The sequence below is a fragment of the Petromyzon marinus genome, chromosome 23 (assembly GCF_048934315.1).
Source record: "Petromyzon marinus isolate PM22_M1 ecotype Great Lakes invasive population chromosome 23, UKy_Petmar_22M1.pri1.0, whole genome shotgun sequence".
Taxonomy (NCBI): Eukaryota; Metazoa; Chordata; class Hyperoartia; order Petromyzontiformes; family Petromyzontidae; genus Petromyzon; species Petromyzon marinus.
In genome coordinates, this window is record NC_133689.1 from 5,096,092 (window position 1) to 5,123,225 (window position 27,134).

The 27,134-nt window shown below is 49.6% G+C and overlaps 2 protein-coding genes across 6 annotated transcripts in view; both read right to left on the reverse strand.

Moving 5' to 3' along the window:
* Nucleotides 1-27,134, reverse strand: part of LOC116945217 (extracellular sulfatase Sulf-2-like) — a 155,262-nt gene that overhangs the window by 39,928 nt on the left and 88,200 nt on the right. For 4 of the 5 annotated variants that reach the window (XM_032959510.2, XM_032959511.2, XM_032959512.2 and 1 more), the window contains exons 3-6: nucleotides 5,097-5,524; nucleotides 2,919-3,158; nucleotides 2,104-2,255; nucleotides 526-695 (exon numbers count right to left, since the gene is read on the reverse strand). In XM_032959510.2, the coding sequence (XP_032815401.2) occupies nucleotides 526-695; nucleotides 2,104-2,255; nucleotides 2,919-3,158; nucleotides 5,097-5,412 (878 nt within the window). In that variant the 5' untranslated portion in view covers nucleotides 5,413-5,524. Of the gene's footprint in view, nucleotides 1-525; nucleotides 696-2,103; nucleotides 2,256-2,918; nucleotides 3,159-5,096; nucleotides 5,525-25,015; nucleotides 25,377-27,134 lie in introns of those variants that run through there. The other variant, XM_032959513.2, reaches the window with a different exon arrangement.
* LOC116945221 (extracellular sulfatase Sulf-1-like) overlaps nucleotides 1-27,134 on the reverse strand; it is a 371,767-nt gene that overhangs the window by 37,109 nt on the left and 307,524 nt on the right. The window lies entirely within an intron of this gene.

Consider the following 27,134-nt stretch of genomic DNA (forward strand, 5'->3'; position numbering starts at 1 on the left):
GAATGAGACCCGAGTACCCGTGGCTCTAATTTACTGCTGTATTGTCAGGCTGTGAATTTGTGTGCCCGTATTTATACACAGTACGGAACGATGTGGAGCTGAGCGGACTTGCCGAAGACTAGTACCAGCGGCGTCAAGATCGGCCTTCATGAAGCTTGCTCGTAAAGGTCGCTAATGGTCAGTTGGAGGCAGTCGCCCTCCAACATCAACGGACGGCAGAGGAGCGACGCTCACAACAAACAGTGGAACACTGGGCGGCTAAAATGCATCGAGTTGGCACAACAAGGAGCACAGGTGGTGCATCTGCCAGTCATCTAAATCAGTCATCCCATGGCCCCCAGGATCTGTATCGTGACCTCCTGTCAGCAAAGCCTTCGACACTTCACGTGGCTCCAAATTGCACCTGGCCTGGCACAGACGCCACAGTGACGCGTCACCGTCACTTAGTGGCGAATGACGGGTATGGGTGTATTGGCATGCACCCGTGCGTCGCGTACGTGTCGCGCGTGTAGGAGGCGTGCGTACATGTGCGTGGACGCGTTGGGGAAGAGTTCCGAGTACTGCGGGGCAGAGTCCTCGGGGCCGTGCGGGGCCGCGTGGCTCAGCACCATGAGCACGGGGCGGCCCGGGTACGTCCGCCGCGACGCTCGGAAGAAGCTCACGCTCTCGTTCGTGATGAGGTCCGTCAGGTAGTCCTGGGGGGGGGGGAGGGCACGTCGCAAACGGCAAAAACATATCCAGAGTGCCGTTCGCAGGGGCAATGGGCCGAGTCGTAATGCGCTGAGCGAAATCTGGCTGCAATCGTGACAACTGCATTAACGGGAGCACTCTCTCATGCTAATGAATTGGATATTAAAACGCGCACCCATGTGCGCACGTGCGCGGTGTACTGCCTCTGTTAGAGGATGTGGAATTCAGTGAATATCCAAATGTGTGGACCAGCTGGACTGAGAGCATCAACTCACTGCACTTGACAACTGAAGGTATCACAAGTGGCTGAAATCCAAATTCGAACCCAGGATCTCATGGTTGCGCAGTCAACACCCTGGCATCTGTGTTAGACCCGTATCAATCACGCAGATACACACACAAACATGCACAAACACTGATACACATTCAACGAAACAAGACACACATATACCCCCGTATAAAACCTTTACAAACTGTTGGGGCAAGTGCTGTTAGTGAGCACGTGTGAAGGCCGGCACGGCACACAAAGGGATGGGTGGCCTGCACCACGCCCGTCAGCCTTTGTCTGCCTAGCTGCGATGTTTATACAACGCACCATCTCATTTGAGGCCGAGTGGACGTAGGGCAGGCCAAAGAAGATAACCGTCACTGGTGTTCGTTGTGGGGGGGAAATCGCATTAGGGTCACCGGATGCGCTAACCACTGCGTCACCACTCCCCCACACACGCACACATGGACAACAACAACCGCCATTCGCCATTAAGTGGCGTTGACGTCACCACGGCGCTTGTGCCTGGCTAAGTGCACTATAAGGTCACGTGAAGTGTCAAACGCCCGCTGGCAGGAGGTCACGGGACAGACCCAGGTGCCATGAGTTGACTGAGGTAACTGGCCCGATGCAACACCAGTAGACACACACTTGACCACACACACACACTCACACACTTGACCACACACGCACACACTCACACACTTGACCACACACACACTCACACACTTGACCCCACACACACTCACACACTTGACCCCACACACACACACTTGACCACACACACACACTTGACCACACACGCACACTTGACCACACACACACTCACACACTTGACCACACACGCACACACTCACACACTTGACCACACTCACACACTTGACCACACACACTCACACACTTGACCACACACACACTCACACACTTGACCACACACACACTCACACACTTGATCACACACACACACTCACTTGACCACACACACACACTCACACACTTGACCCTACACACACACACTTGACCACACACACACACTCACACACTTGACCACACACACACTCACACACTTGACCACACTCACACACTTGACCACACACACACTCACACACTTGACCACACACTCACACACTTGACCACACACACACCGAGGGATAGTGGGCTCCGTGCTTCTCGCGAGCACCGTTGCGGTTCAGCGTGTAGTTGTAGAAGCGCGAGTTCTTGACGAGGCCGAGCCACTCGCGCCAGCCGGGCGGCACGTAGCTCCCGTTGTACTCGTTCAGGTACTTGCCAAAGAAGCCTGCACACGGGGCACGCACACAAAGACAAAGATCTCCCGTATACCCTTAACAGACTCTAGGGGCAAGTGCTGTTAGCGAGCACCTATGAAGGGTGAGTGACCAGCACCACGCCCGGCCGCCTTTGTTTCCCGAGTGGTGATATTTACACACCACACCAAGTACCCATTTGAGGCTGAGTCGACCTAGGGGAGGCCCAGGAACAGTTCAGATAATCGTCACTGGTGTTGGCCGTGAGCGGGAATCAAACTCGGGTCACTAGCGACTAGCACCCACACGTACACACACTAGTACTAGACATATGACTGAGGGTTGGGGAGGCACTCAGCTGTTATTGCGGGCACTTAGACCCAGGCGCTAAAGGTGTGATTCATCAACATGTCCGAGGGATTGGGTTTAGGAGATGGTGTCTGGGCAGGCCTTGCCTCACCTGTACGGGTCAATGTCTGGGTAGCTGCTGTATCCATCTCTCACCTGCATGGACTAGGCTTAGACAGACCAGGTGTCTCACCTGTATGAGATAAAGTCAGGTTCAAATAAGTTATTCTATCCCTGTCTCACCTGTATGTATATGGCCCAGGCTCAGGACACGAGCTCTATCCTTGTCTCACCTGTATGGGTCAGGCCTCGGGTGGTTTGCATCGGGAGCTCTACCCTGGCCTCACCTGTGCGGTAGCCGGCGCGGCTCAGGTGCACGGCGAATGTGCGGGGCTCGTGCGCCGCCTGCCAGGAGGGCGAGGAGCAGTTCTCGTTGTTGGTGTACACGTCGTGGTTGTGCGAGTATTTCCCCGTGAGCATGGAGGAGCGCGACGGGCAGCACATGGGCGTCGTGACGAACGCGTTGGTGAAGTGGGCGCCGCCGCGCTCCATCAGCTGCCGCGTCTTGTTCATCACCAGCATCGAGCCTGGCACGAGACGAACGACGGCGGTGAATGGGAAGGCAGAACAAAAAATTAATCAGTGAACCGCGTCGCCGAGCAGATGGGGGTTGCGCGTGTCGATGTGTGGGAATTCCCGCACGTCCCCAAACAAATTCACATGGCGAGATGTGCGCCGGTCTAAATTTGTGTTTAGCACATGTGGTGAGAAACTGCCACCAGCCATTTTATCTGGGTCATTAATTCCCCATGGGAAGGCCTCGATGTGACATTTCAGACGATCCAGAAATTTTTGGTTTGTATTGAATTCAGCTGAGAGCCACAAGTGACCCGTATCACTGACGTGGTGTACGCATAGTGCAGTCTCGTTCTGTCTCTCTGGCCCCTCTATTTATGTTGCTGTGAAGAAGGGCCATTTGCCGAAACACCGCGTGCTACATATTTTTTCCCATTAAGGCCACGGCGGTGTTATTGATCAAGAATAATAATCAGCACATTTATATGTCCAGTGCCGTATGTCAGAGACAATGTCATGAGGCCGAGGTTTGTGACGATGCTCGAGCTTAGATGCGCCGGTGACTTTGTGCTTGTGCGGCACTGCCATTTTGTTCACTCCTACGACGCCACTCAGGACCGAGCCCAGGGCACCGGGCAGCCACGAAAGCGGCGTCACGTGACATCATGTGACGTCGCTAATGTTAGCGCGCAATGCAAATGACGCGAATATCCAAAAAAATATCCAAAGCAATCCTGAAAAAAACAAAAAATCTGAAAATGGTAAATGCAAATTGTTTAAATCCGAGACCCACCCGTGGAACGGGAAATTCGTACAGTGTTGCCTTACACACATGCATGCTCCAGAGTGAGAGCTCTTTCCCAAAAGCCCGGAATTTACAGATAATTTGTTCTCTCCACAACTTGTCAAGTGACTCTCATTTCCCGGAATATTTCGAGTGCCTTTTACCGCGGACAACCTTCAACAACAGTAACCCGGCTCGATTAGCTCATGATTGCGAAACCTAGCAAATGCGAGCAGCTGTGTAGGCGACTGCCAGGGTACACCCCCCCCCCAACCCCGCCACCCCCATCCCACCGACCCGCCAGCACCGAGCAAAACTCATGCCGCGCTTTGCCGAATCCACGAATCGAACTTGCAAATATATGCACAGCCAAATATAAGAACGATTGTCGGCACTGCGAGGGTCGTGAGGTATTGGGGACAGCGTGAGATGGCCTTTGTCTAGAAGGAGATAGGAAATCATTTACTTGACGATGATGATGATGTTTATTTACCCAGGAAAAAGCCTCAATTTTGCATTTGAATGCTTGGCAAATTCTGTAAGAGAGCGATTGTAATTTACAAGGAAACTGGATGGAAATCCATCAAACATACAAGGGGGTTAACTCTCAAGAGCTCCACTCATGAGCATACCATCTGGACCAGCATCTCCTGGCCACCTCACAGCCCAATCTTACAACACCTGGCATCTCCTGGCAGTCTCCCATTCAATTACCGTACTAACCATACTTAATAAGATCCCTCCAACACTAGAGACGTCATATTATCTGTTGCGTATAGAGGGACACGTCGCTCGGAGGTGCGATGACGTCCAGTAGTCGAGACGAATTATGGAGTGGCAGCCAAAGGGGAGAAAGACATGCCCTTAAAGGACATCCACCGCAGAGATGGGAGTCACGACATCAGCTCGGTAGCAGGCGTTAGACAGATTGTTACATCACAGGACTGTGCGAGGTCACGACATATCGGGGGAAGCTTTCAGGCAGCAGCGGACTACCCATGGCTACTGCTGCTGCTGCTGCTGCAGACGACAGCGACACATCAACAACGCTGCCACAAGGAATGTGACATTTCCACCACAGCCTCACGCGAGCACCGACGGGTGGGCGGTCGAGGGGACGCTCGGACGCGGGGCGGGGCGGGGGGGTAGTGGGGGCTCGATTTACCCAGCTCGACGTCCTGGTCGTCGGTGAGGATGAGGATGATGTTCGGCCGCCTTTGGTCGCGCGGGGGACGGCCGCCGGACAAGGAGGCCGGGTCCGGTAGGAGCCGCTCGCGGCCGCCCCGGCCGCTGCCGGCGGCCGAAGCCGCGAGGCCCGGGCCGCACAGCAACGACGCCGCCGCCGCCGCCGCCACCGCCAGCACGAGCGGCGGCAGTCGCAGCGCGGAGCCGCGGGGGGGTGGCGGCAGAGGAGGACGGGGCCTCGGCGGTGCGGCTCCAAGGCGGGGAGGGGGCGCCGGCCGCATCGGCGGCGTCGCCATCGTTCACTGGCCTGCCGCGGCCCGCGGGAGGATCGCCCGGGCGCCGGGTTCCCCCGGGGGCGCTGGGCTCGGTCCGGAGTGGCGCTGGCTTTGCCGACTCGTTCTCATTTGCCTTGGGCGGTGTCGGGAGAAATGCAAGCGGGGAAAGAGCAGTGCCCGCATTTGTAATTTATATATTTATATATACGAGTACGTTTATTAATATACACGCACAGACAAAGATCCCCCCCCCAGTGTAGCCTTTAACAGGCTGCTGGGGAAGTAATGTTACGGAGCAGCTACGAAGATACAAAGACAAAGTTCCCCAGGTGTGGCCTCTTTCATGCTGTTCGGGCACGTGCAGTTAGCGAGCACCCATCAAGTCTGGCTTGGCGCATCGAGGTAGTTGCCGCCGTCACGCTCGATGATCCCGTTCCGTTCACTCACGTTCAACGTCGACTAAGGCAAACACGAACACTTTGTTGACGAGTATTTTTCGTCGACAATTTTTTTTGTTCGGCAAAATTAACATCGCCGCCAGCACGCATCACTCGGACAGAGAAGTCTATATTTTGGTCCACGCGAGTCTATATCCGGTAGACGTATCTAGACCAGGGGCCGGCAACCAGAACAACAACAAGAAGGGCCATTTTTTTCGAATTCTGTAAAAAAAAAACCCCTCAATATTTCAAGAGCCGCATGGCATGTGAATACGAGACTGTGGGTCTTTAATAGATAACGGTCACGAAGCAGTCACTTAAAGGGTCGCATGTGGCTGTCGAGGCGCAGGTCGCCTACCTCCTGCTCTAGACGTGCAGTATCTGTGTTCCAACTCGCAATTAGTTGTGTTTCGTTAACTCCTCCTGATGCTGGATGCAATCTCCAGCGAAACGTCGTACAAAACAGGCCAACATTTCGCGTTGCTTTTCAACAAAATTTACATCATACCTACAGGACGGTCCAAACCAAAGGAAACTAATCATTATCAATCGTAATATTGGTTGTGAAAGCCTACGTATGAAATGTCGCCTTGTTCTGTTACCGACAACTATTGGCGTACCATGAAACAAATTATCTGTAACAAAAATATAGACGCATACAACTATGAAGTAGAAGGTTTTTTTCTTTAAATGGGTATTATGCGTTATATTTACTATGCAAGTATTTTTTGTTTAGATAACTGCCATTTACTATTTACGATCTTTGCAATTTTTGTACTGACGAAATAATAATGATTTACCGTACAGCCCTTTTTGTAAATCATCTGTGAGATGAAGGCCCTCCCCGCACTCTGTCAAATCGTGGGAGGTTGTTTGATCATGCTTCCCCGCGCTGCTTCCCCACGCTCGTCAGCGCGGCCTGGTGAGGATTAGGAGGCGCGGGGCCGGTTTAGATATCGGTCACCGCAAATGTTCAGCCGCGGCTGGAAATCGAACTCAGGTCACCGGGCCCATAGTGCAGCGCGGGAGCAACTCTGCCTCCGCTCCCCCGCCGACCCCCGCCAACTTCCCAATGAACACTGCTCCATTGTATTATTTGGGTCTTTCGGTAAAGTCACGTAGAGAGGTCCGAATTAATAAAAAATAAAATAAACAAAAAACCTACGACCTTTCGATCACAACTACAAGCGATCGTCATCCAAGCGAACGTCATCCTCCCGATGACGATCGTGATTTTCGTTTACTTAAATTTGTATTAATATGAACCTATCTACGTGACTTTACCAAAAGACCCAAATAATATGAATTACTGCAGTCACGAAAGCTTTAGGTCAAGATTTGTACTGCTCTAATGTATCGTGTTCCCTGGCTCAAAAGCATCACGTAAAAGCAAAACGCGCCTTCCAAACTTTTGCACCATTTAGAAAAACAACAAAAAGAAGATCGAGAGGGGTGTGACTGTGTGCTAGCGTCACACGGACGGCGAGAAGGAGCACGGTGCCCGGTACGTGCCGGCCGCTCGTCTCAACGCCCGCTGCAGCGCCGCTCGCAGCGCACGTGAGTTCAACTCCGTGCCGTGTGTGTCACCACGTGTAACTAAATAACGCATCTGTGTTGAGTTTGCGTACAGCACTCCTAAAATGCATTCTCTGCAATTGTTTGCTAAGATCTGTTTGGCGAGTAGCACACGGCCTGAGTGGTAGGCAGACTGGGTGGCACATGGCCTGAGTGGTAGGCAGGCTGGGTGGCACATGGCCTGAGTGGTAGGCAGACTGGGTGGCACATGGCCTGAGTGGTAGGCAGGCTGAGTGGCACATGGCCTGAGTGGTAGGCAGGCTGAGTGGCACATGGCCTGAGTGGTAGGCAGACTGACTGGCACATGGCCTGAGTGGTCGGTAGGCTGAGTGGCACATGGCCTGAGTGGTAGGCAGACTGAGTAGCACATGGCCTGAGTGGTAGGTAGACTGAGTGGCACATGGTCTGAGTGGTCGGTAGGCTGAGTGGCACATGGCCTGAGTGGTAAGTAGACTGAGTGGCACATGGCCTGAGTGGTAGGCAGACTGAATAGCACATGGCCTGAGTGGTAGGTAGACTGAGTGGCACATGGTCTGAGTGGTAGGCAGACTGGGTGGCACATGGCCTGAGTGGTAGGCAGGCTAAGTGGCACATGGCCTGAGTGGTAGGCAGACTGAGTAGCACATGGCCTGAGTGGTATGCAGACTGAGTGGCACATGGCCTGAGTGGTCGGTAGGCTGAGTGGCACATGGCCTGAGTGGTAGGCAGACTGAGTAGCACATGGCCTGAGTGGTAGGTAGACTGAGTGGCACATGGTCTGAGTGGTAGGTAGACTGAGTGGCACATGGCCTGAGTGGTCGGTAGGCTGAGTGGCACATGGTCTGAGTGGTAGGCAGACTGAGTAGCACATGGCCTGAGTGGTAGGTAGACTGAGTGGCACATGGTCTGAGTGGTCGGTAGGCTGAGTGGCACATGGCCTGAGTGGTAAGTAGACTGAGTGGCACATGGCCTGAGTGGTAGGTAGACTGAGTGGCACATGGTCTGAGTGGTCGGTAGGCTGAGTGGCACATGGCCTGAGTGGTAAGTAGACTGAGTGGCACATGGCCTGAGTGGTAGGCAGACTGAATAGCACATGGCCTGAGTGGTAGGTAGACTGAGTGGCACATGGCCTGAGTGGTAGGCAGACTGAGTAGCACATGGCCTGAGTGGTAGGTAGACTGAGTGACACATGGCCTGAGTGGTAGGTAGACAGTGGCACATGGCCTGAGTGGTAGGTAGACAGAGTGGCACATGGCCTTAGTGGTAGGTAGACTGAGTGGCACATGGCCTGAGTGGTAGGTAGACTGAGTGGCACATGGCCTGAGTGGTAGGTAGACTGAGTGGCACATGGCCTGATTGGTAGGCAGACTGAGTAGCACATGGCCTGAGTGGTAGGTAGACTGAGTGGCACATGGCCTGAGTGGTAGGCAGACTGAGTAGCACATGGCCTGAGTGGTAGGTAGACAGAGTGGCACATGGCCTGAGTGGTAGGCAGACTGCGTAGCACATGGCCTGAGTGGTAGGTAGACTGAGTGGCACATGGCCTGAGTGGTAGGCAGACTGACTGGCACATGGCCTGAGTGGTAGGCAGACTGAGTAGCACATGGCCTGAGTGGCAGGTAGACAGAGTGGCACATGGCCTGAGTGGTAGGTAGACTGAGTGGCACACGGCCTGAGTGGTAGGCAGACTGAGTAGCACGTGGCCTGAGTGGTAGGCAGACTGAGTGGCACGTGGCCTGAGTGTGACGTGGTTTGGACGCCGATCGAAATCGTAACTCGCACGTCCAGTTTCCGGTTTATGGCCCACACCAAGGCCGTAATTATAATACATATTGGGGGGGGGACACATCCCACCCCCCCAATATTCAAAAATGCTCAAAATGTCCCCCCCAAAATATTGTTATCAAAAAATTGCTATGCTATATAAGAAAAAAACAACAATTTGCTAAACCTTGGCCACAATATCTGGACTTATAGATTTCTGTTTATATGATTGTGGTTATGGTTGTACTTTATTAATCCCAAATCTATGCCATTACATACAATGAAACAAGAAATTGTAAAAAGTAAACACTACACTATTAGACATTGTAAAAAATATCCCATGTGTTAGTGAATTTTTGTATATTTTAGGCAGGAAATGAGTTTTCAAATGTAGATATTTTTCTGGGTTGGGACCCCCAGACACCTCTGGAAGATTTGGTCCCCCGCAATGTTGACTCATTTGCTACGGCCTTGGCCTACGCACTGGATTATAATAAGGCGCACCCCCAAAGTACCTCTTTAAAATAATTGTAGATGAAGTTCGTCATATATACCGAGAATACGGTTCGTGTTTTCGTGACCGCAGCCAGTGCAGGGGGATGTCACGCTGCAATCAGCGGCGGGCTTTTTAACAATCGTTTTCTTGTGCTCAGAAAAAAAAAAGAAAAAAAACAACGAAAGCAGCTGGGAGTGGGGAAACATTTGGGTGTAAACCGGCGGTCTCTACGGCGCGCAGCATTACCGCACAATGGGCGAGCATTGTTAAACAAGAACTTCAGTCTATTTCACAGCAGGTGCACGTCTATGCTTTCCTAATAATGGTGGCCACGAGTGTTGACAATAAATGTGCATCCATAGTATTAAGTTTTATGTCTATTCATTTGGTTTGTTGTCCTTCCCACGCACCTCCGATTAGCACGGTTGGCTACGCGCGGTGCAAAATAACTGCAACATGCATACATATTTTATTTAGCACCCCACTCAAAATGTACACACATTTAATTTCGCAGAAATAAAATGTGGCCAAATTGCGTAATATATTTAATTAAATTATTAGAATGTTTAAAGAAGAACATTACGAATACATTTCATTGCAATGGGTTTATATGCGCTGGCATTGGTGAATGGGCTGAGGCCCCATTTGAGAACCCGGTTTAATCACGGGTGGCTGAAACCTGAACTCAAACCCAGGACGTCGCTGGTGCCAGCTCAGCGGTCACTTGACAGTTCAGTGCTGTAACCACTGAGTCTGCTGGCTGAGAAGTGGTTCAATTCCTGCCACAGCCGATGGCCCCCAATAGCTTAACATGGATGGATCTTAACAATGACATTTGGCGAATCCGGATTTATTTTTTAAAGCAAGCCTGACTCTGCTGATAAGAGCCAAGATGTCAAAACCAGTCTTGAATTTGTTCGCTCGAAACAAATGCTGCTGGCTAATATAAGACTGGAAGGTCACGGCCAAGGTGTGTTATTGTCACGTGGAGACATGGAACTGAGGTTTTTCATTTCATTAGCCAGAATAGTCCACAACAGCACATGAGTTTATTACATGATATTTACACCAGTTTTTTTTTACATAGATGGAGCACAGAAACACCGTGGTTTTCACACTGCACTGTGAACTCGGTGATTTGAGTCAAATTTCTGTCCATGGCTAACATCAGTGGGGAGTGATATCTGAACCCTATCCTGGCCGCCTCTCTTCATCAACCTGCGTGAAGTATGGTCCAACAGTCCCCATGACCAACACAGTGAGAGGAGACCTTCATCCAGCAGTGGATTGAGCAGGGGCTGTACAATTTAATCACATATTTTTAATTATCGACACATGAGCATGAAAGCTGCATGCGGTGGGAACTGGTGAAGCAAATTCATAAAAAAGCATAGGCGAAACTATAAATATTTGTTGAACAAACAAACCTCACATTTATGCCAATTTGAAAGTTTATTTTTGAGATGCCGGTGTTTGTGTTGTAAACCCACACTCGCTCGCTCACATAGGACGGGCGAGCGGGCGGAGGGGCAGCGAGGGGGGGTGGTGGTGGTGGGGGGAAATTGAAGGCATTTTTATAATTAGCACTAAAGCGAAAGGCAAAGCGAGTGTAATCCGAAGCACATGCTGGAGTTAATTTTAAAATGGAGCTGCCTTGCTGCAAAGTGATACCACGTCAATACCGTTCCGCGGAGGAAGAATCAATGCAATTATTGTAACGCAGTGGTGGGTTTTTGGTTTTGTGGCCGATAGCGACAGGCAGCAGCAGCAGGGAGTGAGCGAGCGGACTGTGCGCCGTGCGAGGAAGCGCCAGCCCAAACAGCTCCGCCGTGCCAGATGCCAGTGGCTGGCACCCCTCAGGGACAGAGAAAGATCGTCCTGTACACCTTCAGATCCGGGCAGTGCCGGATTATCCTAGAAGCTAAAGTAGCTACATATGCTACGGGCCCCGGACTTTCAAGGGCTCCGCGCTAAATGCTTTCATACTATCAATTCCCGTTCAGTGATTCTGCACTTGCTCTATTACTATACTGCCTTAAACTTTTATGAACGACTGGGCGTTTAAGGGTAGCGATTTGTCGTATCATCTGGCTGTATAGCAAATGAAAAAATATAATTATTATACCGTGCAAGTCAAAAATTTGTGTTTTCATATTTGTGTGTTTTTGTAATTTAGGGCCCCTTTATAACATATGCTACAGGCCCTGCACTAGCTTAACCCGGCACTGGACCTGGGCACAGCTAGAGCCCCACCACCTCACCCCACTTGGTGTAATCGCGAAGTTTAAAGCCACAGGGGAAGGCCCCGCCGTGGTCAGAATGTTCACGTGGTGGAGTTGTCTTTGGACTCTGCGGTGGCCGGGTGGCTCGGGAGTCGTCAAGAGTGCCGAGCCAGCACCGAAAATCGAGTGGGGTCCTCGGGCGACGCGAGATGAGGGCCGCGGCCTTGTCACAAACGACCGCCATCACAAAAGTTTGGTTCGTCATTTGACGCGGCGGAATTTCTCCGTAGCACGGGGCGGGGGGGGGGTGTGAATAAAAGCGATGGCTCGGAAGTAGCTCTGTAATAATCTCCTTCCGCAGGCCTTTTTATTAGTCACACAGGCGAGATCCAACTAAGGAGGAGCGTATAAAGATATGCCCTTGTGTGGCGCGCGCTATAGCCTGCGTCTTTGACGTGTCTTTAATATATGGCAGATAGACACGTAACCGAACACACAGACGGAAAGACAAACAGAAATGCAGACAAATTAACGAATGTAGAAAGACTGATTGATACATCGACAAGTAGATGAACAGGCAAGTGAACAGACAGACAGAACGTCTGACAGGTTGCCAGACACAAGATTGACAAATGGACACACAGACAGACACACGCAGACAGTTGGACAAATTACAAGCGAACACAGAGTGACAGACGAGCAGACAAAAATATCAGAAACATTGTCAAATGTACAGTTTTCAGTTTATTTATTTTGGTATAGCCCTGTGAGCCATTCGGCTCTTGAATCGGGTGCAACCACAACAAACAAAAAAACAAAAACACGAACAAGAAAAACATCTTAAAGTGACTATGTGACTGTGCAAACAGAAAATCCATGAAAAAAACAGCAAAATATTCCTAAAAAAAGCACCGTACACCAACGCTGTGTGCAAAAAATTCCAGTGGGATGCGAGTCAAACAACAACAACAAGACAACTTAGATTAAGGCCATCAGTCTAACTCCGTACCACAACAAAACAAACATGTCCAAACCAAAAAACTTTTTGAAATCACAAAAAAATAAAGCCATAATCGCAACGTAACAGTGATCACAGGGACTGTGACTGAATTTTTACAAGAAACTACATAAATAACATGTGACACCAAATCCTAGAGCCATAGATGGCTGCAAGAGTTACTCCACAACAACAGAAGCATCAGTCGGAGTATCAAATTTTTCAATGCACCTTTAAGATCAGCACGCTAAATCAAAATACAGATAATACTTTGCAGCGTCATCCGGAGCGAAACATTTTATTTGATTTTACGCCAATGAATAGCAGTGGCAGCTAGGGGTGTACAACTCCTCTAGAGCAGTTTTGAGAGAAGATCTCATTGGTAGCGATTCAAGTTGCAGTTTATTGGCAATAGCATTCCAGACCCTGGGGGCATCAATAGCAAAGGCCCTTCCTCCAGTTTTTGTACGGCAATAGGGAATGTGAAGCTGGTAAATGAGCGAAGACCTGAGGTCAAATTTGTTCTATGAAACATAGGAGGAGATCCAGCAAGTAGTCTGCGGATTTTTTTGTAAGCACATCGTGAATAAATAAGATCTGGTGCACAAGCCGGTGACGGACAGGCAAAGTGTCAGGCAGGAGATGCGTAGAGCAGCTTGGTCGATGGCCCTGCACGAAGACCGGGAATGCAGTGAACAGGTGGGCAGACAGAAAGACAGTCAGACAGACATCCCCTCCCACATGGGGAAGGAGAGGAGAAGGCGGGAGGCTGTTGCCTGAAATGACCTTGGAATGTCTTGCAGCTGCGCTGGGCTTAGCTCGTCGTAGCGCGAGCTGCAACGCGACTCGCCGCTGTGCGAGCGTCAGAGGCGGCCCTAGGTCGCATCCTCGCGAGCAGAATCACCCACGGCCGCGTCGAGACGAATAATTATCAAATTATTTGATTGGTCCACACCAGAGACCAAAGCTGTCTCTGGTGTGGAACCAATCAATTTCAAGGACAATGCATACATTATCAGAGTTGTTTTTGTTTGCATTCTGACCGCAGGTATTGTGGTTAATGTAAACATGATTCCTTGAAAAAAGGTGTCAAGTTTTGTTGCCAGAAAAAAGGGTAAAAAAACCTATTATTATAATCTGAGCACCGTGACGTTTCCGCCGGTAATTGCAACCAGCCTCATCAGGCGACAGCGAGAGTTGCGGGTAAATCCTCTTCCTGTTTAAATGTGATGCCGTCACTTGTGAGCCAACCAATCAGGTGCCGGGGGGGGGGTTAATGTGTTCGTATAAATTACAGTAGTTTATTGTAAAAAATTCGGTCACAGTCCCTATGATCACTGTTACATTGCATTTATGGCTTTTATTTTGGTGATTTCGAAAACGTTTTTTTTGTTTTTGCCATGTTTTTGTTTATTGTATACGGAGTTAGACTGATGTCCTTAATCTTAGTTGTCTTGTGGTTGTTGTTGTTATTTGACTTACATCCCACTGGGATTTTTTTGCACACAGCGTTGGTGTACGGTGCTATTTCAGGAATATTTTTGATGTTTTTTTCCTGGATTTTCTGTTTGCACAGTCACATAATCACGTTAAGATGTTTTCTTGTTCATGTTTTTGTTTTTTGTTTGTTGCGGTTGCACCCGATTCAAGAGCCGAATGGCTCACAGGGCTATATCAAATAAATGAACTATGAACAATGGATATCCATTTCCGATTGGGTTATCCATAATCGAGAAAATCAAGTGGGCATGGGCAAGGCCCAATGGTATATGAGGCCTGGTGGCCGATGGGCGAGCCTGGGGCAGAATGGCAAGCAAAGGAAGGGAGCATTCCGGAGAGGGTGACCGCTGTGGAGATGTAACGATGAGAGAAGTGTTCATGTCCAGGAGTGAGATGGACTGTGGCATCATAGGACCAGGTGCAAAGTATCCTCGTATAGAACATATATCAAGGATAGATACATAGCCTATGGTATGCATAGCCTAAACAAGTCCACTCATACATGGCATATATCAAGTATACATAGACAGACGATACCACGTGCATATACAGTACATACATAGGCCATACCAAGTATACATACGTAGCCTATGTAAAGCATACTTAAGTAATGGTGCGTTAGTGAGCCCTGTGGCAGCACGAGTGAGTCATGTGTCACGGAGCGGCCAATGAGTTGGTGACGCGGCCCTGCATGATCGCACCGACATCTGAGGCTCAGTTCAAGCTTAAAGAATGTGTATATATGATTTCACGCGGCCCTTAAAGTGCACACAGCCTGGCACAGGCGCCGTGGTGATGTCACCGCCACTTAGTGGCGGATGGCGGTTATTGTTATATATGATTATATAACAGAGGTAAAACTCGTGAAACGGTGAATTTGGTGTTCAATGTGTAATCGATACCGGAACGTGAACATGTATATGTGCAGTATAAAATTAGATTGTGTTCTATTCGTGCGTGATGCTCGTGGGTCCCCGCAGCAGGTAAATCCAGCGGTCATGACAGATTCCATGCGCACCACAATTTGTCCACGAGCCCAGACCACATCGCACCGTTCGTTACATCCTTAGGGGGCATCACTTTTAGCGATTACAATTTCTAAACCAGTGAATTACGTGCTTAGCATTTGAAATGAATCGCTTGTCAAATGAGTCCCTCTGTTTGGGCATACAAGACGTTGGTTATGCGGAGGTTTTTGCTACCGTTGGTGGTACCAGTTCCGTTCTGGTCCACGGGCGAAATGGAATTGATCGTTCGATCGGATCGTGGCCTCAAATTCTGACGTCTCATCGCATTGGAAGGGGGTGGAGGGGGGGTGAAGCTTAAATGAAGGAAGTTTATTATTATATTATTACTTCTAGATTTTTGAATTTTACAAAGCGACATGTGCATGCCTAGAACACTCTCCATGAAGCACAAAGCCCCCAATGGACCATTTACCAAAATTATCTATTCATTAAAGTGGACTATACTCTGTGCCTAATTTCAGCTGGGAGCAGGAAACAGCTGTTTTGGGAATTATTTTAACACTCAACATCCATCTCACCATTAGTTTGTCCTAAACCTGTTCAAAGGCTTATCGGAATATACGAGGCAGTGATACAGGAGCATTACGATGGGTAAGGTATACCTTGTGCTCGCCGATACTCAATAATCCAAGCCAGCCTGGCAGATTTCTGGGAAAATATTGGGTTTAGAAATTAAGCCTTGACTTGGGGGCGGGTGTGGGGGTGGTGCAGTGTGGGAAAGCTACACTCGATTTCACTCAACTTCTGCCGTGTTTACTACGCCTCGGAGGTTTTCAGATGCACGCGCGACAACACCCACACTTCGGAAAAATACGGGGAGGGGAGCGAAGTTAAAAAGCAACAAAAGTAAAAAAAAACACGTGTCTCGCAGCCAAAATTCCAGTCTCGCGTTACATAGGGGGCTGTGTGCCGGGAGGGGCTGAATTGCTGCTGCCGCCGCCGACACCACCGCGTGGAGAAGCCCCAACAAAAAAAACCCCGCACGCCTGCCTCCCTCCCCGTACGCAGATTCTTGACCACTCATTTCCCAATGAATTTACTTGCGGGAGCCAAGGCAGCTTGCCGTTCTGCCCGCAGCGAGCGACGGCGAATAGAGCCAATTACCGTAGCCTTGGTTGGCCGCGTTGCGAGATCGCGAGGGTCCCTATTGCCGTCACAGGCACGGCTGGAAAAATGAGCAATCGTATCCCGCGCGCGCAAGTGTTTGTGTGTAAGATGTGTGTAAAATGTGTTGATGTATGAGTGTATGTTGAACTTTCGCAACGAACGTAGCCATTGGACGTGCGGGGTAAGGACAACAATCTAAAACACAGAAAAAAAGTGGCATTGTTGCGGTTAGCGCACTGCACTACGAACCCAGCGACCCCAGTTCGATTCCCAGCCGTGGCTAAAACACCATTTGGCGATTATATGAACTGCACCTGGTGCCTTCTCCTAGGTCGACTCAGTGTTTAATGAGTACCCGGTGCGATGCGTAAAATCATCGGCACAGTGGAGACAAAGGTGGACGGGCGTGGCGATGGCCACACCGACCCACTTCGTGCACCGCGCCAGCCTTGATCAGATCTCGCTAATAGCTCTTGCTGCAGCAGTCTATCTCGTATATAAGGGGGATCTTTGTTCGCATGTATTGCTTGCGTGCGCACGTGCGTGTGTGCCACACACACATACCTATGCAGAGTGTACAATCATTGTCTTTACATCAGGCATCATCCACGCCTTGGTGAGATGGCAGAAGTGCATCGGCATGGCTAGGACATTCGCCGCCGGCCCAAAGTTGGTAAGGGAAACGTCAACACTTATTTTGCCAAAACTGAGACCGAGACAATTGGTTTTTTTCTTTTCCCAAGGCGTAAATTTGGCTCCAAGTGTCCCCATGCTCAAATGAAATCACAGCCTTGCTCGTTTTCAATACCTGGTTGTGGTATCGCGGTGTGGGAGAGAGGTGGGGGCAGGAGGTGGGGTGGGATGTGTGTAGAACCCACATTAAACAAGCTCGATGTGAAACTTGCACGAGTGGTGTTTTGTATTTGAGTGTTATGATAATATACACGGAGATGCAGAAAATTGTTTCTTTTTGAATTAAGTCGCTCTTGCTAATAATTATCACGTGCTCTTATTATTATCATCATCATCATGAGTAAGCATGCCATTTTTTATATTCAAGGAAAGCCTTACTGAGTCTCAAAAGCTTTTTTTGGAGAATCCTGCAATTGGAATGTTTGGCAGATTGGAGCATTCAGAGAAAATCCAGAAGTGTGAGTGGGCAGCGCTCACAACGCTCCGCACGGTGGGCTAAAGTAGTGAACTATTTGTTTTTTGTCAACGTGACACTTTTTTTTTACTGACTGTCCGTGTCGGGTGGTGGAGAGTTAAGACACATTCATAAATAACGCGATCTAACCCAAAAACCTTTATTATGAATAATATTGGTCGTGAAAGCCTACGTGTTAAAATGCATACTCTATTGCAGGCTCTTGGCCACCTCGCAATCCAGTTTATGACACCAGGTATCCTTAGACAGTCTAACCAAACACATGGCCAAGTTGAATCCCTGGTTAACGTTTGAGATGCAGGGATGTAGCGTGAGTTTAGGGTGATTTATGTGCATGGGTCGTAGAGGGTTTAAAAAAAAAAGAATTCGAGCAAGGCTGCACCAATCTCCTCCCTCAAATCAGCAGCAGCTGTCATTTGCCATTAAGCGCAGCTGATGCCACCACATTTTCTATGCCAGACAAGGTACACTTTGAAGCCATGTGGTATAACAGAAACGTACTTGCTTTCATGTCACGAGACAGATCCAGATGCTGTTGGTTACCGTACTCTCCAGATTATAAGATAATCAGACACACACTCCCCCCCCATGCCCGCAGCTTATGTATTTTAAAGTAAAAGTTGGAGGCGCATCTCATAATCCGTTAGTTGTGTGTACACGTGTGTAGTGTGCGTGTTCCGAGTTTGATTCCCGCTCGCGGCCAGCATCGGTGATGATTATCTGAAACGGTCCTGGGCCTCCCCCTAGGTCGACTCAGCCTCAAATGAGTACCTGGTGCGGTGTGTAAACATTGCCACCGGGGAGACAAAGGCAGCTGGGCGTGGTGCTGGCCACTCACCCCCTTGACGGCCTTCATAGGTGCTTGGCTCGCTAAAAGCACTTGCCCCAACAATTTGTCGAGGCTATATTGGGAGGGGGTGCATCTTACTTTCCGCAGCGTCTCATAATCCGGAGGACACGATAACTAAAATCCGGCATTGGCGAGGCGGGGCTTGCTGAATGAAGAGAGCTACACGCGACACTCTCTACCGAGCTGTCTGTGCTCATCACAGATCGACTCTCGCCCGGAATGTTGCCTCCTTTCCTCCCTGCTCTCGATACACACGGTTCATTTACACCATTGCTCGCTCACACACCCACTCACACAAGGGTGAAGATCCGCCGTATAGCCTTCGACAGATTTTTGGGGCAAGTGCCGTCAGCGTGCATCTAACGAAGGCCGGCACGGCACACGAAGTGCAGATGTTTTTACCGACCCATACCAGATACTAATTCAAGGCTGAGTCGACCTAGAGGAGACTCAGGGCTGTTCCAATATTCATAAATTGTATTGGTCGTGATCCGGAATCGAACCTGTACCGCCGGGTCCACGGAAGTATGCGCTAACCATTGCACCACAGCTCCCCATAAATACATTGCCACATGCATGTGAGCAAGTTTGAATCAGCTTTTTGTGGGAACGAATGAGCTGATGAGCAAAGAAGCGGTGTAACCGCTCACTTGATATAAAGTTGTTAATCCTAACTCAAATATTCCAATGATGCCAACAACCGCCCCATCTACCCACTCACCGACCCACTTAGTCATTCATAATCGTATTACTCACCCACCAACCCACCCATGCACTCTTTCATCCATCCGATAACCCACCCATCAATCCGCCGACTCAATCATAACATCCACCAGCTAACCAATCCATCTACCCATTCACCCTTCCAATCATTGACCACCCATTTACCCACTAATCCTTCCAGCCAACCACCCATCCTTTTTGCTTCACGAGTGAGCATCGTGATCATTTCAGCTTTCAGATGTAATCCTCCCGGTTTAGTGGAGAATAAATTGTGTGTGCTCTCTACGAAAGCACTCATCCATTGATCACATCTTGAGCATGCTGAGGACTTCTTTAATGCGCGACGCAGGTGAAATACAACCGAGAAAGGGCGCAGGGATTTATATGAAAGGGGTGAAAATATTGCAGCGCCTTCTCGATAAAAATTGGTTCTTGGGAAGGGATGCTGCCGGGAAGTGATGGTTGGCACACTCGACTCCAAAGCAACAGTTAGGGGTGCTTCTCATATCCGGTATGTGTGTGCGTGCGCGTGTGAGTGTGTAAGACCATGTGGGGAGCGGTAGAGTAGTGGTTAGCACGCTGCGCTACGAACTCGGCAACCTGAGTTCGATTCCCACTCACGGCCAACACCAGTGAATATTGTCTAAACCAGTCCTGGGACTCCCCTAGGTCGACCCAGCTTCAAATAAGTACTTGGTGCGGTGTATAAATGTCGGCACTAGGGAGACAAAGGCGGCCGGACGTAGCGTTGGCCATCCACCCCTATCCACTTATGCCGTGCTGGACTAAATAGGTGTTCGCTAACAGCACTTGCCCTAAGACTCTGTTAAGGCTATAGGGGGGGGTCTTTGTGACCATGTGGCGAGTGGTAGTGTATAATGGTCAGTGCACTGCACTACGAAACTAGCCACGTGAGTTCGATTCCCGCTCATGGCCAGTGATGATCATCTGCGACGTGAAAACATCGTGTGCCGTGCCGGCCTTCATAGGTGCTTTCTAACAGCACTTGCCCCAACAGTCTGTTAAGGCTATATGGAGGGGGTCTTTGTCTTAGACAATAAATGTACAATGTTATTGGCGCCTAGGCAAACTTTCTGGGTGCATTTTACTTTCCGGAGAATACGGTTAACACTGCTCACTGTTACCACCAATCCGCGCAAGGCATTCGTTTAAAAGTTACGCGTAAACTACGTGTTCATTTTTTTGGGCCGATGTCACAGGATAATTGGGGTAAAAGTGAGACAACTGCTGTTCACTGACCTCGTGTGCGTGTTGCTGCTTCTCGCCGCAACGCACGCACGCAGGAAGGGGGGGGGGGGTGGTCCGTAAAACAAAACTTATTGCAGCTGCGCAAAAATTGGCTTGCCAGAAAGCCCAACAGCTTCACCTCCATAATGTAGTTTTTTTTTTTGGGTTACATCGCGTTAATATAAATGTGTCGTTAAACCCGGCACCACCCGATCGCAGCCAATTAGTAAGGTCCGTCAAGTAAAGAGAACGTGCACATTCGTTGTGTAGTGGAGTAACAACATGCGTGACCTGCGGACGGTGAGGTCACGTCAGGGTGAACAGGTGCAGAGAGGGACACAGAGAGTGAGCAACCAGAGAGAGGCGACCAATTAAGATGCATCGCGGTGATTGGCTGGCTACATATGCAAACACGGTGTAGGCGCCTCGCAGGCGGGAGATGGAGGCGATAAGCCGCGTGGGCGACAGCTCAACGCAGTTGAGCTGGTTGCAGTGAAGGCAGAAGATTATTACGAGAGAAGTCCGGGACCCCGCTCTCGACACCTCGTCCTCTCCAGCGGTGTTGGCTGATCGCCCGCTGGAGGCACGGGGCAAGTTGGTAGACAGGCTAGCAGTAGAGAGGCTAGCGGAATCCTAAGTGCGAGTGTGATAAGGCTAGCAGTAGAGAAGCTAGCAGAGCGTATAGTAAGTGGCTAGCAGTGGAGAAGCTAGCAGAGTGCAACATAGCAGGCTAGCGGGGCGAGAGAGAGCGAGCGAAGCATAGCGGACGAGCAGTAGAAAGAGGAAAAGTTGCGACGGAGACGCGTGGCGTTGAACGCGAGGAGTTCTGTACGAATAAAGTGACACAGGATGAAATAAGTTGTCCGTGTGAAATAACACCACGACACTTGTACACCACACCGGTTCGTTGGAGAGTAAATCCACAACATTTACAATCGAGGTACGACGTTTCGCCAGTAATTACAACTAGCATCATCAGGCGAAACGTCGTACTCGGTTTGCCAATTGACTAAAGACAAACGAGTTCCATTAGTTTTTTTTTACGTACACGAAAGAAGGCAGCTGTCATCTTAAAACGATCAGTCCTAAATTAATTTAAAACATAATTCATGCGTGCTTTAATGTTCATGGAAGTTAGTTTGATCATGTGTTAAAAAATAAATGAAATAACCACCGGGGGATTTGTTAAAATAAATATAATAATCCTACGTGTCCCGACTTTTGGTCCACCCTGATGTTATTTTACCATGTGCCTAGGCAGACTCGAGCAATTCAATTCAATGGACCCCTTTTGCCAGCACCTTGACTGAATTAACTTGAAAACTCAAGCGAGCTGTGAGTGATGGAGCATTCGCTGGTTCACTGCAAACCTCCGCGCCCATCAATGGAGAATCTCATCACCTCCTCCCCGGTCCCCCTGTGCCTCTACCATTTCCGCAGCCTCTGTTCTTAATTCAAATCCCATTTCTCCAAGCACAGACAAAAAGAAACCACACTGTCCCTGGCATTCTATCATGTGTACCACGTGGCTTATGGTGCATACGGATCTACAAACCCCATTCAGCCAGTTCATTTCCCTTACCCCCCCCCCCCCCGCCTTTCTGCTCACTTTCCTCACCTCCGATTAATTAGCACGGTTGGCTACGTACGGTGCGAAATAAGTTCAACATATACACGTACGTACGTACTCCGAGTCAAAGTGATTTCCTGCTCAAACGCGAGCGTCGATGCGGTGCTTATCTCCCGTTTACAGCGCCGAGCCAGTGTTTGGAAACTCCACAATCATATGGCAGGGATGAGTCCCGTAAATATCCGGCCCTGGGCCCTCCACCGTACCACTTCACAAATCTGCGCTGACCAACCGTGGTGAAGTATGGCCGAATCATGCCCACAATTGACACATAGTGGGGAGGCCTTTGACGGGCCTTAGATCGAATATGAGTCGAACTTAATGATCATTTATTTGTAATTTATATTATGGGTACTGGAACATGAAACAAATTGGCATCCATTACACTGGTTATAGACGAATACACTGAGCTCTGTACAGGAGGCTGTGTTCAATCCCTGCTCATGCTGGTTGAAAGCCTGAATGCTATTTTGCATTCAAATTAAATTGCCCCTGTTCATCCGAAAGGAAAATATATGCACAACGGTTGGTTCTTTAAGGTTAAACCTCTTAAGATTGGTCTTCAAAGACAATGAATTATTGAACATTTAAGCCGTCTCCCATTGGGCACTCCTTGGTACTGATACACAAGCTAAAAAATATATTAAAAAAACATGAGATGTATTTTACCTGGATAATCCCTTGGGAAGGAACAATCTTTCGCAAGGGGTGCACAGATTGCCGAGTGACACGAACATTTCCGACCTCAGTAAATTTGGAAAAGTTTTCAATACACGAACCCCCTCGTCTTGGGGAAAACGAGGTCCGGACCACCGTTGTCAGCGCTCACTGCTTCTCGGCACCGTTGACGCGCGTTCGGCCACGCGTATTTCCCTTCTAGCAATGAGACAAAGGCAGCCCTGACAAGAGGTCATGGCGCAGCGGTCAAGGGCCAGGAGGGAGAGAGAATGCAGAGAGACAGATAGAGAGAGAAAAAAAATCGCTCATCAAGGCACAAGCCAGAACGAGCAAAGTCCCAGTCTAAAAAAAAAAACAATGGAAACCAACCGATAGCAATGGTACAGGAGCATTCACAACTCCATCACTCGCACGATAATTCACATCGCTCGCGTGCGTATAATGGGACAACGGTTTGAACTGAGAATTGTTGGCTGCGCGTTCCGTTTATGCTGGTTTTTTATTCATTTTTTTAACTGCATTATTAACCTCGGGTGATGTTTCAACAGCGCCTCGATAGCAGTCGCGTGCTAAGCAGCCGCAGCAGTAGAGAAGTTCGGTGAACCGCACCCCGAGGTTGTCTCCCAGCTGTCGACGGCACCTGGGCGCGTCGCCAGTGCCACGGGGGGGGGGGGGGGGGGGGATCGATACGTGGAGAGTTGCGAGCGACGGCACTCGATAAACGAAACAATTTCTTTTTATTTTACCAGGTAAGGCTCACTGAGCTATGTAGCTCTTTTTCAGAAGCGACCCGGCCACGAATGATGGCCCAACGAAGTAGCTTATCAACACGTGTAAATGTATATCAGCCAAATACTCTAAACGCGTGTTTATAAATGTGGAGGGGTGAGGGGGGGGCAGGAACCTGGCCGAGCCCGGAGAAAAATCCACGCGACCACGGGGTGAGAGGGAGCACACAAACTCCAAATACACAGCAGCCGTCAGGGTCGGGATTGAACCCACAACCTCCTGTACACCAGGCGAGGTAGTTAACATCTCCTAGCCACCGCGGCACCGCCACCCGTCCCAAGTATGTACTCACGTTGAACCCCTTTCGCACCACACGTATCCAACCGCGCTCATCGGAGGTAGACTTCCGTACTGCGGCGTGGGCGCGTGCAAGTTGGATTTGTCATCAGTGGGAGTCCCGACTCCCGCTCACGGCCAATTACAGCGGTGATTTTTTTTGAACCGGTCCTGTGGCTTCCCCCAGGGCGACTCAGCCTTAAATGGGTGTAAAACATCAGCACCGGAGTGACAAAGGCGGCCGGGCGTCGTGTCTACCACCCACCACCCCCGTGCGCCGTGCCGGCTATCATAAGCGCTTGCAAAACAGCACTTGCCACAACAGTCTGTTAAAGGCTATACGGGGAATCCTTATTTTTCTTATCAGTGGGAGTGTAGTGGTGAGTGCGTTGCGCCGTTTTCTGCTCACGGCCAAAATCGATAACCAATATTCAAACAACCGGTCCTGGGCCTCGCCTAGGTCGAATCGTCATTAATCCAGCATCTGGTACTGTGCAAACAATCAGCATTGGGAAGACAAAGGCGGCCTGGCGTGGATGCTCGCCAACGACACCCACGTGTGCCACGTTGGCCTTAATAGGTGCTGCTCGCCAACAGCACTTGCCCCAACGGTCTGTTAAAGGCAACACGGGGGGATCTTTGTCACTGTAGTTGTATCAACTAAGCTCAAATTGCCGTCCAATTATAAAAGCATCAATAATAGACGACGTCTTTTTAATCCGTCACTTGACCATCCACAAATGGGGTCCGCGAACCCCATCTCAGAGCCCCTGCATCAACGAACAATTTACATAACCCGATCATTAGTATCGTTAAGCGAATGCTCAATAAGGCTCTCCGGATGCACATGATCAAAGGGCAAATGGTGTTCAGTAGCCTCGAACACCATCGTTAACCGATCCAGATATTTAAATACATATAAAGTGCGCACTCCATCCCCGAGACTGCTGATGAGTCAATTACAGCGAGCGTCTGTCGTCAGCATGCCATTAGCGCAAGCGTAATCAGCAAGTTGCTTTTAATCGCCGCTCAGAAAATGCGCCGCGTTTGATATCAGTCGGATGAAACGGTCCGATTTGACACGTTCAGTTTATGAAATACATTTAGGTGCATAATCACGCGATATCGTATAGCATTCAAATTCCAGCGCTCACCCGGGAAAGTCTTTCTGAGACTCGAGCCTTTTGAGGTGGGTCCTGCCGATGGCGACTCAGTCTTGGAGGGGGAGCCGACTCGGCCCATCATCCCCACCGCGATCGCTAAAATAGTGTACCCACTCTGTGGGGCAAATCAACAGCAGCTCCGCCCGCCGATATAAAACTCCATGGAATTTTCTCGGGGCAGGCGAGAGAATGAATATCTCTCTTTCTCTCTCGCTCGCCCTCTCCGCACGACTGACCGCGCAGACCGTGATGATGGCGGTGATGGTGGAGATTCCGAGGCTTTAACGCGATCCATGCGCACACGCCGCACCGCACGCGCCAGGAGGAGGTCAGGTCAGGCCAGCCTGCAAAACCGCACGCCCGTAATTACAGACGTAATCATTGCGGGCGGGCGGGGGGGAGGGCAGAGTCCAGGAATTTACGATCGCACGCACCTCCCGTAGCACATGTGTGCCAAGCAAAGACGACTTCCTTGCCGCAGCCTCCCGCTCGAGTGAGACCGAGAGTGTGAGGTCCCGAGCCTCCTTAGTAACCTATTTCCGAAAGTCCTGCCCCCTCCCCACCTCCCCATCTTCAAAGGCCACCGATGCACCCAACCAACACGCCCATCAATCCACCCTCACGCCAACTCAACAACCAACGCTTATAACAGCAAAACGGGCTCTGTTTGACCTTCCTAGGACGGAAGCTGTAATATTTACGAAAAAGTTGAGCCGGGCATAATTGCATCTCGCGTAGATTTAATGGCAGTGAATCTTGCACGAAAGTACGTCATTAAAACACTTCACTGCAGTTCACTGTAGCGCTGTATTATTGGCAGTGATTCTTGCACAAAACTACGTCATAAAACACCTCACTTCATGTCACTGAGGCACTGTATTTAACTGACCTTCAATTTGTTCAAATTCACTGAAACTTTATTCTCTTCCGTTTTCGGTCGCTGGGGTTGAAATAAATTGGAATTCGATACAATATCTGGGAAATCACCGAGAAATGTCTCTTTCACCATAATGTAGAAGCATACATTAGACTTACCTCTTGTCTCAAGTGCTGAAGAAATAAATAAAGACACCAAATCCACTTTTTTGCTGCGTAGAATTATTTAATAGATTCACTTTCAATAAAGAAACGTCAAACTTAAAGCGAATTTTCGAAAAAAAAATATTTCCGCTCGACATTCTGCGTGAGTGTAAAAATCCACGCGCTCATGAATATTAATGACGGGGGTGCGGCATGTGGAGGGACGTCACGCGCGTTACAAACTAACATACATTCTTGGCTCATTATAGTAGTCAATTCCCCTCTGTTTTTAAATAAGCGACAACAAAATCGCGTCTGTCCGTTTGTTCATTCACTTGTTCCTTCCTTATTTGGTCCGTTTTTTGACGTATTATGTTAAACTTCTTTCGCACCATACGGAGCCAACCAACCATGCTCATCGGAGATTATGCGGGGCAGGGGGGGGTGGAGAGACAACAAACTATAACAACAAAGAAGCAGCTCTAAAGAAATGAGTTTTCAACTTCGTTCAGTCGCGGGCCTTCGTTTCGCAATGCGCAAAGTCGCCGGTACAACGAGCCTCTCTCTCTCTCTGTTTCGAGGATTTCCCTAGGACTGCAACCCTACAATTAACAACGTCGGGTGTCCGTCAGCCGGAGGAGGATGTTTTTTTGGTATTTGTCAGTTGCCTTTTAAGAGGCGACTGTTAAAAGGCGCGTGCCGACGAGATGCTCGGCGCGTTTGCGTTCACGTGCCAACGGGGGCGCGATGTATTGTCACGGGACCGTGTTGAAGAGGTTGTTCGCTGTCCTCGGTTCATTGCAGTAAGCCTTCCCAGGACACGCATTAAAAGTCCCGGTTTGTGTTGTCAGTCGCGTAATAATAATCCAGCGCCCAAGACAATGCACCTCCACTCCCCCCACTTCTCCTTGTAATGTGCGATATTCCTCTGCCCACGAACATGGGCAGGCCTTCACCCAGGAGTGGATAGATGTGGGCTAAAGATGATGATGTAAATCGTAATATTACATAAATCAGTAACATTGTGTGCGATGAGCTGCCAGCGATGGTGAGGAGCATTCCATATTTTGAGGTGCCCTTGTCAACTCTG